Here is a 14,642-nt window from a genome sequence, read left to right on the forward strand (position 1 = left end):
ATTAAGTTCTTCTTCAGTTGAGGAACATGCCGAACGCCAGTTAGGGTCCGTATCTTACCATCATCAGTTAGAATCTTGATAGTCCCAATACCCACCGTTCTACATATGACATCATTTCCCATGACAACGTTTCCTCCATAATAATCTTCATAGGTATTGAACCATTCTTTGTTCGGACTCATATGATATGAACACCCTGAATCCAACACCCACGTATCAATAGGGTGTAGAGAAGCGTTAGCTACAAGGGCAATGTCCTCCTCCGAGTCGGTGTCTCTATTTTTATGTGCTATAGCAGCCATATAATATTTGCCCCTTTTCTTAGGATAATTATTCTTCCAATGACCAGGTTCTTTACAGTAATTGCAGATGTCTTTAGCACTAGAGCCCTTAGCTTTGTAATTTTTTATCCTTCTTCTTTCTAGGCCCTTTGTAGTTGATTGTGCTGGCAATCAACCCAGATGCTTGACTGTCTACAATTTCACCGCTCGCCTTATGGCGCAGTTCTCTAGTATGAAGTGCTGACCAAACTTCCTCTAGAGTTACGGAGTCTTTACCCACAACGAACGATTGAACAAAATTTTCAAATGAGTTGAGTAAAAATACCAACAAAATTAATGCACCATCTTCATCTTCGATCTTAACATCTATATTTCTCAATTCAAGTAATATAGTGTTTAACTTATCAAGATGTCACGAAGAGAATTACCTTCAAGCATATGAAGACTGAACATACGTTGATTCAATAACAACTTGTTAGTTAGTGACTTTGTCATGTACAAAGCCTCTAACTTCGACCATAGACCGATTGCGGTATCTTCATCGGATACCTCAGTAATCACTTCATTAGCCAAACAGAGTAAAATTATTGAGTGTGCCTTCTCTTCCAAGACCTCAAGCTCAGCAGTGATTTTACCAGAGGAAGACTCCTTTGCAGGACCTACAACTATCTTTGCCTTTTCCTTCGACAATGGTGCCTAGACGCCTTGTTGTTTAAGCAAGGCTCGCATTTTGATCTGCCATAGACCAAAACTGTTTTGCCCTGTGAATTTTTCGATTTTCAGATTCATTGAAGATATTCTCTCGCCAGAAAACAATTAGTGATAATATGATCGGATCTAACTCGCTCTGATATCAATTGTTGTGCGGAATACAAGAAAGTGATGAACAATGAAGTGTGGAAAAACAGATGAAGAGATATTTTTTATTATCAAAGATGAAGATAAAACAGATTACAGCAAAAGAAATAAACTACAACTATAAAATGCAAAAAAACAAGAAAACGATCGTTACATTAATATTGATCTCTTCTTTTGTCCTGATTTTGGTGTTCCTAAAATCATGCATCCACCGCCGAAACAAGAACCTTCCACCGAGTCCATTGGCCGTCCCGTTAATCGGTCATCTTCATCTCCTGAAATTCCCGGCACAAAGATGCTTTCAAAATCTATCTCAAAAATTAGGACCCATTTTCTGTCTTCAGCTGGGAACCCAGTTAACGGTCATCGTCTCGTCTCGTCTCCTTCCGCGATTGAAGAATGTTTAACAAAAAACGATATCATTTTTGCAAATCGTCCCAAATTCGTGGTTACAAAGTATTTTGGTTACAATTACACGACGGTTAGTTCCTCCTCCTACGGTGACCACTGGCGTAACCTCCGGCGGCTCATGACGGTGGATTTGCTCTCGTCAAACCGACTCAACGGGTTCTTGTTCATCCGGCGAGAAGAGGCCAAGTATATTGTTTCGACGACTCTACCGTCTCACAAATGGCGGTTTTTCCCATGTACAAATAAGGTAATTAATTAATATAATTAATTAATCCTAACCCCTAAAGTGGGTAATAGACTAATAGTAGTTTAGACTTCAAGGTTAAAGTTTTAATTTTATTTCTTTTAAAAATAATTCATCAAATTTATTATTTAAGAATATATATATATATATATATATATATATATATATATATATATATATATATATATAAAAGAAATGATTGGAAGATGAAAATTTAGGCTCAACATAAATTTTGGAACACCAACTCATCTTGAAAAATTGGGAAAAAGAATTTTAAAGGGAATTTTGATTAGCTCAAAAAATAACAAAATCTCTTTATTCTCACTCTCCTCACACTTTATCTTTTTTTTCAACTGACAATAATTTAATTTATATCTAAAGATAGACTCTTTAATTTAAAATTTCTTTAAGAAATAAAAACTTAACTAGTTCATGTGAATATGAATATGGATTTTAGTCATGTAATTCATGGGATCCACTCATGTGATCCACTGACCCATTATTTTCTAGCTATGTGACCCACACAAAATAATAGGAATAATGACCCCATTACTTTTGTGACCCTCCCTATGAGACCTATTATCAGAGAGCACATGGGAGTTTGGTAACCCTATGATAGGGCACATGGGAGTTTGGTAACAGGGATCGATGTTTTTCAGAAACCACAAATAAGCAAAACGAGAAACTAAATTCACTCATGATGTAATTGTTATACTAAGTTTTAAAATATATTATATATCAAACCTTTATGTCACAAATTTTAAAAAATAATAGTAATGTTGTATAAATTTTCTAGTGGATAATAATATAAACAATATATATTTTATATTGGGTTCAATTCTTTTTAATAAAAACAAACCATATAAATCGCATTTAATGATTGAATTAAATGGAAAGCATGGTAGTAAAACCTTTTTCTAGCCTTCTCAGTGATTACATCCTACTTACAAAATTTAATAAACGAAAAATTAAATTTTGGTACCAAATAAATTTATGAATTTTATCTATCACTTTGTTATCAAATATGTATATGTTAATATTAAATAAAAAAAAGTATTTTTAACCGTTGTCATGAGCGCCCTATATATATGCAAATGTATCTATATCTCAGAATTCACTTATGATAATATTTCACCAAGAAATTCAGATTAGATGCAACCACATTTTCAAATAAAGCCAATAAATTACATCTAAATTTTGATAAATTGACAATTTTGTGGAAAAACGAATGAACCCAACAAACCCTACATAAATTGGTGGGATGTCAAAAGTTTATATTAGCCTTTACATTCACATATATATCTTTACCATCATGTCAATAAATGATTGGTGGCATTAAGGGCAACTTGGTAATTACAACATGTATTCAATTTGTTTCGTCATTTAAGTAATGCTGATTCAATATTTAGATTCTTCTCCTTGTTTATATATATAATTCAACTTTTAATTTTAGATCGAGTTTAAAGGAGCTTGTATATAATAACATCATGAGAATGATTGACCGGAAAAGATACTATGGTGAGGAAGAACTTTCAAACAACCATGAAGCTAGCGTGTTTTGAGCACTAGCAGAAGAGGTTCTTCAATACGGTGGGATAACCAATATTGGAGATTTCTTTCCAATTCTAAAGTTGATTGATTATGGGAATTTCGAGAAGAAAGTAAAAATGGTCCATAAGAAGATGGATACGTTCCTCCAAAATCTTATACAAAAATGGAAACTCTATGGTCGACCACTTACTCTCTTTACAAGAATCACAACCAGGATACTACACCGACGAAATCATCAAGGGATTTATATTTGTGGGTACCAATCTTATAAGTATTAGTACTATTTTCTTTAAATCCAGATTTATTTTTAAAAAAAGGTGTTGTTATGATCCCGGTTTCAATTAAAATGTTTGAAGTAGAAATCAAACTTTCAACCCAAATTCTTTCCAATTTAACAGCCCTGAAATCACACTAAAATCTATTTTATTCTATCTTGTTGAACTTTTGTTGTTTTGATCAGATAGTGTTGTTCGCGGGCACAGACACATCATCAGTAACAATAGAATGGGCAATGACTTTATTACAGGGGCGGAGCCAGGATGAAAAATTACCTGGGACTGACTCCAACTTGCATCTCAGATTTATCTTTCTACGTTCCACATTTTTTTCAATAAAATTTCCACGATTATTAGAAGATGGAAACTCGTCATGCCCTCTTAATGCACACGCTTGCAAAGTGAGCCACCGAGTGATTTCAATAATTGCTGTAAGCCGTAATCTGTTATTTTGTTTTTCATCTGAAGAATGTGCATTTAGTATTTTGTCAATATGACAAGGATATTCATTAGATTATCAAGATATTCAACTGCCCTATTATGTGGTGAAATATTATATCCTATATGCATAACGAAAGAGCATTTATCCTCATCATTAACTCGTTTTCAATATTTGAATCCATCTATTGTAAATATAGGTTTTTTGGGTTGCTTATGTTAAAACAAGAAACATGGGAAACAAAAAGCAGCATCTTTCAAAGGAGAGTATTCTAACCAAGTAAATTTCTTAAACCAATGACTTTAGAACCGTCGATTTTGATTTCCAAATTTGGTCGGCGGGTACTCATCCTTAATAGGTTGATATGACCTCATCTTGATATAAACTCGTTTAATTTCATCCCTTTGATTAAAAGGATATTTCCATATCGGAATACGTAATGTTGGATCAAGTTTAAGAGAACTTACATCAATATCAATTCTAGGAGATTTGTTAAGTTCTTGAGTAGGGATATCAAATTCTTTATTTTAACTTGTTTATTAATATTAATTTATATTTTCTTATAAATTTTTGAAATAGTTTAAAATTAAGAAATATAAAACACTATTATTATTATTATTTTAATTTTTATATTTTACTCTTATAAATAATTTGTATTATTAATTATATTGAAATAAATAAAAAATAATGTATAATTATTATATAAATATAATTTTAAAATAAATAATATTATTATATGATTTACAAAATTTTATATATAAATAAATCTTATTTATATATTATTATAAAATAAAATATTTTAATAAGTTAAAGGCGATGTCAGGGTTTGATCACTTGACCTCATATTCACATTTCAATAATATAGTCAACTAGGCTAAGACTGACATCTCAAACACATATATAAAAAAATTTCTTTTAGGATTTTAATTTAGGCCCCTACTCTATTAGTAAACCACCCTGAGATTTTGAGAAAGGTGAGAGATGAGATCGCCGATTGTATCGGTTGTAAAGATCGCTTTTTGAATGAAGGTGATCTTGCTCAGTTGCCTTACTTTCAATGCATCATATATGAGACTATGCGTTTATTCCCTGCGGTGCCACTCCTTTTGCCCCACTTTTCCTCCGATGATTGCAAGGTGGCAGGCTATAATGTGCCATGTGGAACCCTATTTTTGGTTAATGCATGGGCCATGCATAGGGACCCTAATGTTTGGGATGAACCATTGAGATTCAAACCGGAGAGATTCCAAGATAATGAATGTGAAAGACACAAGCTAATAATACATTTCGGAATGGGGAGAAGGGCTTGTCCGGGAGCTGGTCTAGCGCAGCGAATTGTGGGCCTGGCCTTAGGGTCGTTGATCCATTGCTTCGAGTGGAAGAGGGTTGGTGAAGAAAAAGTTGATCTTAAGTGAGGGGAAAGGAGTTGCCATGCCCAAAGCTGAACCACTAAAAGTCATGTGCAAACCAAGGGACATCTTGTGTCACACTTTCTTGGATCTAAACTAGAATCATCTGGACGAAATGTTAATACTAAAAAAGATGTATTCATGTTATGCACCTTTTGTTTTAAGGCTATACTGTTAGAATTTTTAGGGTCACTAGTATAATAAATAATTGTGTAATTGTCATATTTAATATAAGTCAAAATAATATGATCTAATGTGATTAAGTTTATGGCTTATGGATGTATTTGTCATGAATATAAAGTGAAGATACATAAATGGAATTTCTAATTTTATGAAGGAGCTGAATTAGAAAAACCTAACTATAATAACTAACTTAATGTTGGTTATATGTAACGGTAATGGTCCCAATTTGAAGTACGGTCAATTCTCATTTGCGTCCTCATCAACAGAGAAAGAAATCTATTGATGTACTCATCAAATGGAAGAACCATTCCATATAAGAAATCCATGTAAGAGGAAGCTACTTCTTCCATATCACTGAAGAATCCTTCTCTAATTTCTTCAATCTACCAATCGAAGGTTTTTCGGATTTTCCCCCTCCCCTCTCCAACTCTTTAAGTCCGATCAGCAACCATGGAATCAAATTCAACCTCACTCCCCATATCCAAATTCTTCACTCCCCATATCCAAATTCCTAACTAGTTCTACACCAGGAAGGTCTATGAGAAGATGATATCAACCGTCTGCGGCACCTCCATCAACTGGGCCTATATCATCTTCAACAACTTGAAGATGATGATTTAGGCTTCTCAAAGGAGGATCGGCTACATGCTTCAACTTAGTCGACTGCTTCGAAGTCTCAACCCAAATCTTGGATCGGGATCTCTAGTGACCCCGGTCAACATCCTCACTAAGGAATCAGTTGAAAATTGGATTAGGAGGGTAGAAAATAGGATTTGAAATTAATTTTATGTATTTGCATTTCATGAACAAACCAGCTAACTTTTTATACCGGTTGTTGTCTCTTTCAAATTAACCGATTGTTTTCATTTTCAATGGTTCTTATAAAATGAGTATTGTTAAATTCGGTTCAAGTTTATACCGCTGCAAAATATTTTAACACCGATATTACTTACTGCCTAAAACTTACCACTTAAAATAACCGCCAAATGTTACCGCCTAAAAGTTACCGCCAACATTTTACCGCCATAACTTTTAGAGGGAAATTTTGGCGTCAATCCATAATAACCGTAGAATGGAGTGACGGTTCGATGACTCAACCGTCACACTCATCATATATAAAGACTTTTGTTCATTATTTTATTCACAACTCACCATATTTCTTGAAATCATCTTTGCTATTGTACTCTCTATACAAACACTTCTAAGTTTTTCGGAATCATCATGGGACGTGATAACGCACTCTTTGTTCATATTGTTCAGATTGATTTTGAGAAGATTAAGAACAACGAAACGGTTGATGTTCAGAAGGTTATGGATTCTATCAATGAATCGGGGCTGGTATTCTTTCTTGATGGTCCGTTCATCATGTATCAGGATGTTGTTAAGGAGTTCTTTGAGAACACCAAAATTAAAAAGAAAGTTATTCATTCGATGGTGGGTAGCAAGAAGATTGAATTATTGGAAGAGGTTTTCACCGAGGCTCTTCGTCTGCTGACAGAGGGGCGCGACTTCTCAACCGATCTATCAGACAAGGCGACCCTAGAAATTCAGATGATGGTGTCCAACACGAGTGAACCGGTGGATCCCACCGGTAAGAAAATCTCATTACGGTTTGAGTATCGGCTCCTATGTGATATCGTCTCAAAGTCGCTCTAGGCAAGGGGAGCTAACTTTGTTAGCCTCACGCGGTCAAAGTTCGAGATGATGGACGGTATCCTTCTCGATGACCAAATAAACTAGGTCGGCATCCTTTTTGAGATCCTATGTGAGATGATATTTCCCAAGTTCGACCGGTCTCTGGGCTATGCTATGCAGATCGACAAGATTCTGCTTCATCTTGACATTCCAACCGGCCCAGGTACCTTTTTGTCTAAAAGAAAATTTTTAAATTCGGTCAACATCGAGAAGAGCATCGTTAAAGCCGGTAAGGCTAAAGTAACAAAGGAAAAGGAACCGAAGGCTAAAAAGCCGAAAGTTAAGGAAACGAAAGAGAAAATTAAGAAAGGAAAACGACCGGCACCTGTGGCATCAGCTAGCAAAGAAACTGACAGTGAGGCAACAGAAACGGATAACCGCGACGTCACTCTAGTTGATCATCAAATTCATGCCGAGTTTGTCCCTTCTCCGGTCATTCCTCCGACTCGTGCCGAGTCTACGGCCAGCACGGCTAGCCGATTCAAATCCAATGAAACCTCTATCCATGAGGTAAATATTCCTATCTCTAGTGTGTCCAAAATCGGTTGAGTCTGTGGTGTTAGAGACTCAACTTGGTGTTTCAGAAATTATTGTTGAAATTGTGGATGAGGTCAATCGGGTGGCTGAAACCGATGTGACCAGTAAAATTGTTGAGACCGGTCAAATTGCTGAAATTTACCGGGTATGTACTACTAATGAGGCCGATAAGTTGGTCGAAAGAAATGAAGGAGAAATCTTGGCCGAGCAGCCTCGGGTGCATGAAAGCGATAATACCGCGAAGATCACAACTGGTCTGGTCAATGAGGAAACTTTTCCAACCGGAACCAATCAAAACCCGATTATAAACGAGGCGGCTGATACTACAATTCCGGATTTTGCTGAAACACCGGATTCTTACATGGTTGATGCTGAGGTCGAGAAGATTGTAGAAAATGTTCTCAAAATAATTGAAGAGAGAGCATATCTTCTATCCGATCCTTACTATGAATGGGCAAAAATAAGGACAGAAATCAATTTAAGGAAATGCTCCTAGAATGCCCTGAAGAGAGCAAGTGGTCGACGATGGTATCATTGGAAGAAACAGTGATTGATCTTGCCAAAACATCATCTGTACCGATCGCCATGACAAGAGTGAAACTGGTTGAATCAAACCCAAGTTGAGGGTGTTGTCCTCAGCCATTAATAACATAAATCGAAGATATCTTGCTATAGGTGAAATAGTCGTCGTGGATAAGATCGTGCTGGAAATTTTGAAAACGGTTGAAGTAGATCTTTTAGCCGAAATTTCAAAGTATGAAAAGGCAACCGAAATGGATGCAGAACTGCTTGACTCCACTCCGGTTGAAGTGGAAGATGCTGACCGGAATGGAAAACAGCCTGAAAAGTCTAACTTTGAGGTCGGTCAATCATCCAAACAGGTAAGGGTTCAATCTAAAATCAGTCAACTAGAACCTCCATTTAAGTCTCCAGAAAATAAAGAGAAACAAGATGGGGTAACGGTTTCTCCGTCAACCGATATATCAGCCAAGACTTCATCGGGAAAGCATTCTGACCCAAGCAAATTCAGAAAATATAGTTTTCAGAAACCGGCCGGAACAGAAGTATCTTTTCCGATCAACTCTCTGCCTCCAGTACAACATCAATCGGTCGAATTAGTGGCTCACATAACTGAAGACCGCATGAAATCTATCATAGCGGAAATGATCAAAGCATCCATGGCTACTTGGCAGGCTTGTGGAAGTTCGTGCCTCATCCACCGACTCTAAACTTGAAGACGTTGAAAAGGTAACATCTCAAACTTAAAATAGTCATTGCCATCCTTTTCGAGTACTAAGCTAATTAATAATAGTCCATTTTAAAATATTATTTAGACTGGATTCATATAGAAAAAATATTTAAAAATTAAAATTTAATTAAACAAACTTAATATTTTATTTTCATTATTTGGATCTGTATTCAAACACCATAAAGTGTTTTCGTATTATAAAAATGGATAATTTAAGTATAATTGTTCTCTAGTCAACCTGAGTAAGAGATGTTCATCTCAAGTTTTATAATCATTTCAATAATGTCAATTATATAAAATAGCTTAGCCCTTAAAAGTAATTCCAACCAATTGAAATTTCAAATCATACAATGTATGAATACTATACACCTGTTATAATAAAAGAATATTTCAAAATGCAATAATAGTTGGATTAAATCAGAGGAAAAATGTTTAAAATGGAAAATCAGTTTGAATGATATTATCTAGAATTCTTAAACCCTTCATAATAAACCAGTAAAATTAACTTCAATACATATATTATTACAACTCCAATGGGATCATATTATCAGATCAAATCCAATGGTAAAATTGCATTATAACAAAACAGAGAGTCTCAAATTTTGGGGCACTATGAGAAACAGCAGATCTGAACCTTTGTAACAAAACTTGAATTATGATGTGAATAAAACAAAAAAAACTACTGCTCATTATTTTGACCCATCATGCTGATTAAAAAGATGCTCTTTCTTATCAAACTCTGCCGATTCTGAAACTAATTTCCTATTCAGAAAATATATTTGTAAATTAGACTGAAAAATAATTTAACTTTTAATATTAATTTGGTAATATCTCGGAACTCAGGACTAGTTTGATTCAGCTTATTGACGTTAGCTTATCCAGCTATCTTTGATATGATCTCAGCTTATTTAATCGTTAAGCTTGAGTATGTTTCATTCAGCTTATACACCCAACTTATTTATTTTTTTATATTTATAATATATTGTTTAATAATTAATATTATATATTAATAAACTATTTAAATTAAAAAATATTATATATTTAAAAATAAATTATATTAATATATTATTTTTATAAATTTTTGTTAATATATTATTTTAAATATTAATAAATAACTTAAATTAAAAAATAATATATTTTCAAATAAATGATAGGAATGTATATTATTTTTATAAATATATAATTTCAAATATATTTAGTATAAATATGATATAAAAAATATATAAATATAAATAATAAATAAAAAATATATTTAAATGTATATTTTTTTATTATAATAATTTTATATAAATATATAAAAATATTACAAATATATGGAATAGATGAGAGAGAATTAATAAAATTATTAGAGAGAGATTAAATTAATGAGAGAGAATGAATAAAATGATTAAAAATGAATGAAATAGATGAGAGAGAATGAATTAAAAAAATATTTAAAATTGATGAGAGAGAAAAAAACTGAGATTATAATCTTAAACGCTGAGGAGAGAAGTAGAGAGAAATTTGAGTTTAAACGCAAAAATGTGTTTGATTCTAATTTTTGGCGTGAGCTTATTAAGCAAAGTTACTGTAGCAGCTTATTACGCAAACATTAATAAGCTGCTTATTAACGCCGAATCAAACGTGTCCTATATCATTTTGAATAAGCATTTCCTTGTATAACCACTCACTTACAAACTTTTTTTTATATATTTTAATTCAAACGAATCAAAAGAAAACCAGAACTAAAGCTAACCATTTAACTTTACTTTTTATAAAACTGTAAAGCTTCGAATTAATTTAGGATATTAGTTGTCATAATTTTTATATAGCATAATCATTTTTCACTAAAAAGTTTCATTTTTTTTAATTAAAGCAAACACTATGGTTATGGTCAAGAATAAATCTGGTATTGTTCGGTATAGGTTATTTAAATAATCTATAACTTAAAAAAATTTATATCCATTTTTATTTTATTTTTTCTTCTATCACATTATTTAATTTATTACCCAAAATATTAAATATCGTTTATTTTAAATTATTATTTTTTATTTTATCATTTTATATTAATATATTTAAGTTTTTTACCAAAAATATATTCATCTCAAAATTATTCCTCATCATTTAAATAATCAAATTGTTTAAATAATTCAAATTCATAACTATTGTTGTAGAGTACTTCTGGGGCAGTTGTTTTTTTGTTTTGTTTTTTTTATAATTTAATTAATTATGAACCTTGACAATAAATCACACTGATCGGCTAACAAATTAATTTAAAAAAGCGACCGAATGGGACATGTGTAAGATATGACTTTTTAAACTTTCCCATACTTATTTTTTAAACAGAAAATATTGTGATCGGTTAACAAATTAATTTGTCAATGTCACATGACTCATATCCAAACTTGAATATATATAATTAATCATAGGGAAATATGGTCTTCATCTTTTCTCTCCATAAACATGGAAATTGCTCTTTTCTATTATGCATTTCTTTGCATTATTATTGTAGCTTTAGCTTTCAAGTTCAAGTTCTACTCATCTCATAAAGTCAGCCAAAAAAGATCTCCCCCAAGTCCTTCTCTATCTCTTCCCTTCATCGGCCATCTTCTTCTCCTCATCGGAAAAGACCCTATCCATCGAGTCTTTCGCCGGATCTCCCATGAACTAGGTCCACTTTTTTCTCTCCAATTGGGGAACCGATTTGCAGTCATCGTCTCATCATGGTCAATTGCCGAAGAATGCTTCACCAAGAACGATATTGTCCTTACAAATCGACCTAAATTTTTATTTGGAAAGTACATATTCTACAATTACTCCACTCTTGGCTTTACTCCTTATGGTGAATACTGGCGCAATCTCCGTCGCATCATGGTACATGATATTTTCTCCACCAGTCGTCTTAACAGTTTCTTGCACATCCGTCAGGATGAGGTCAAACATTTACTTCAAGGGTTGTGTGGTCTATCTTCACCTGAATTCGTTAAAGTAGAAATGAGGTATTTACTTGTCTATCAGCAAGAAATATGGTTAATATATAATTCTGATTTTCCAAATAGAAAAATTATAATTAAAAGAATATCTATATCTTGACTCTTATAATTGTGAGGTTATTGAGTTATAATTATCTTCATTGTTACCTTTTTAGGACTTAAGTTGTGCTAACATATTTATTTGCATAAGATAAAGCTTACATAGTAACAAATTAATGTTTACAGTTGTAGGAAAAAATGTAGAGGGGTAATCTCTTTAATCTTGCTGTCATAGGATAACCTCCTTTATTCCACGGGGAACAAAACATCATGCTCGTGGGTCATTTATAGAGTTTTAACTAGAGATGAGATTGGAACTATTATTAGAACACGACAAAGATAATTGTGTGACTTAGTTTTATGTTAATTTTACAATTTTTTTACTTTTTAAAAATATTAAATTTGTATTTATAGTTAGTGACAAATATAACTTCAAAAATTCAATATATATATATATATATATATAAGAGATTGTATTTTAGTTCTTTAAATAATTTCTACGACTTTTAGAGATTATTATATCTACTTGCATATGTTTGACTTTTGTAATTTTACTCTATAATAAGATCGCGATTGATAGATATGTCGTTTAATATAATCATGCGAATGATTGCTGGGAAGAGATATTTTGGAGTGGGGGAATTTTCGGTAGACGAGGAGGCGGTTGAGTTTCGACAAATTGTGAAAGAAGTATTTGAATACATGACACTTTCCAATGCCGCAGACTTTTTGCCATTTATGAGACTACTTGATTGTCAAAATATTCAAAAAAAAATGATGATACTTCAAAAGAAGATGGATTGCTTTGTACAACGTCTTATAACGCAGCAACGGCTCAAGAAGCAAGGAAACTCCATGATTAATCATCTACTCTCATTACAAGAAGCACAACCAGGCTATTACACAGATGAAATCATCAAAGGGAACATTTGGGTAAGTTAGTTATCAAAACAAAATAAATAAATTGATTATTTAACTGAATTACGTGATTGATTATCATTTTAAACGTACAATATAGGAGATTATTATTGCGGGTACAGAAACATCATCGGTAACAATCGAGTGGGCAATGGCTTTATTATTAAATAATCTAGAGAAATTGGAGAAAGCAAAAGTTGAGATAGATTCTTGCATAGAACCAAGCCGATTAGTTGATGAATCCGACATCTCTAAGCTTCCTTACCTTCAAGCAATCATATCGGAGACGTTGCGACTCTTCCCTCCGGCTCCTTTACTCGCACCACACATGCCTTCAGAAGATTGCCAAATAGCGGGATTTGATGTTCCTCGTGGTACAATCTTAATTGTGAATGCATGGGCCATACATAGGGACCCAAGTATTTGGGACGATCCAAATGCCTTTAAGCCGGAGAGATTCATGAGTGTAGAAACCAAGGGTGAGGCATACAAGATGTTGCCGTTTGGGATGGGAAGGAGGGCTTGCCCCGGTTCTGTGTTGGGTCAACGTGTTGTGGGTTTAACCTTGGCTTCTTTGATTCAGAGTTTCGAGTGGAAGAGAGTTGATGGAAAGGAAGTTGACCTAATGGAGGGAAAAGGGATCGCCATGCCTAAAGTTGAACCATTGGAGGTCATGTGCAAGGCACGTAACATCTTACTCAATGCTCTTGATATGAGCCGGCCGGCCCATAAAATGTGAAAACTGAAAAGTGAATTTGGTTTTTAGTTTGTAATACTTAACTAGCTAGTTTCCTATGGAGGCAAGTAACTAAAGTTGAAATGATGGAAACTGGGTTTTCTATATATGTAAATGGATTATATTATATTGTATTTAGAAAAGAAATTTTGTTTCGTTAATAAGTTTGAATTATATGTCGCTTCACTTTAATTAGCAAGAAGTTTATTTAGGAGGGTGGTGTCTCCTCCATTTGGACTAGTTTCTTGTTTTTCTACTTTTGTTTTGGTTTGGTTGTCATGTTTAGGGTGTTTTGCTTTTTATTTCCTCTTATTTTTGTTGTATCATTTTACATAAATGGTTTTTTATTAACTTTTATTTTGTTGTTATTCGTAACACTGATTCGGTTCTGATAACATTTGTCGGGACGTTTCTCAGGATATAGACTATAAATACCTAATGCAATCGAGTTTCAGTTAAGATAATTATTGCTCGTTATAACCTCGCATTTATAATGAGTCTAGTTTTTATGTGACTTTGATGCGGCTGAATTGCAAATTTCATGCTTAGTATTATAAGGATGTAACGTATAATCTGACTGATATTTTAAGTTTCTCTCCCTATACTGGCTATTCAATAAGACAAAACAACCTAACACCGACACATGGTTATCTGCTCTCAAATCTCCTATGTTCCCTTGTTTTTCCTCACAGAAAGAGGTAAAAGTGTAATTATTGTTATTATTTTTTATAAATGACTGTTTTACCCTCTCAAAAGAATAGAGGAAATTTGAAGACAAATGATATATATCTCAAAACACCGTGTCACAATATATTTTATTATAATAACACATTATCTATCCTGCA

At 33.3% G+C, this 14,642-nt stretch overlaps 1 protein-coding gene and 1 pseudogene across 1 annotated transcript; both read left to right on the plus strand.

Annotated features, from left to right (window-relative positions):
* Window positions 1–1,341: 1,341 nt before the first annotated feature.
* Window positions 1,342–5,606, plus strand: LOC124936403 (annotated as a pseudogene).
* Window positions 5,607–11,574: 5,968 nt separating this feature from the next.
* Window positions 11,575–13,928, plus strand: LOC124936413 (cytochrome P450 81Q32-like). The gene is made up of 3 exons (XM_047476915.1): window positions 11,575–12,110; window positions 12,710–13,076; window positions 13,162–13,928. The coding sequence occupies exons 1-3, from the start codon at window positions 11,575–11,577 to the stop codon at window positions 13,798–13,800; spliced, it is 1,542 nt and encodes a 513-aa protein (XP_047332871.1). The 3' UTR covers window positions 13,801–13,928.
* The last annotated feature ends 714 nt before the right edge of the window (window positions 13,929–14,642 follow it).

This window comes from Impatiens glandulifera, chromosome 1 (assembly GCF_907164915.1).
Source record: "Impatiens glandulifera chromosome 1, dImpGla2.1, whole genome shotgun sequence".
NCBI lineage: Eukaryota > Viridiplantae > Streptophyta > Magnoliopsida > Ericales > Balsaminaceae > Impatiens > Impatiens glandulifera.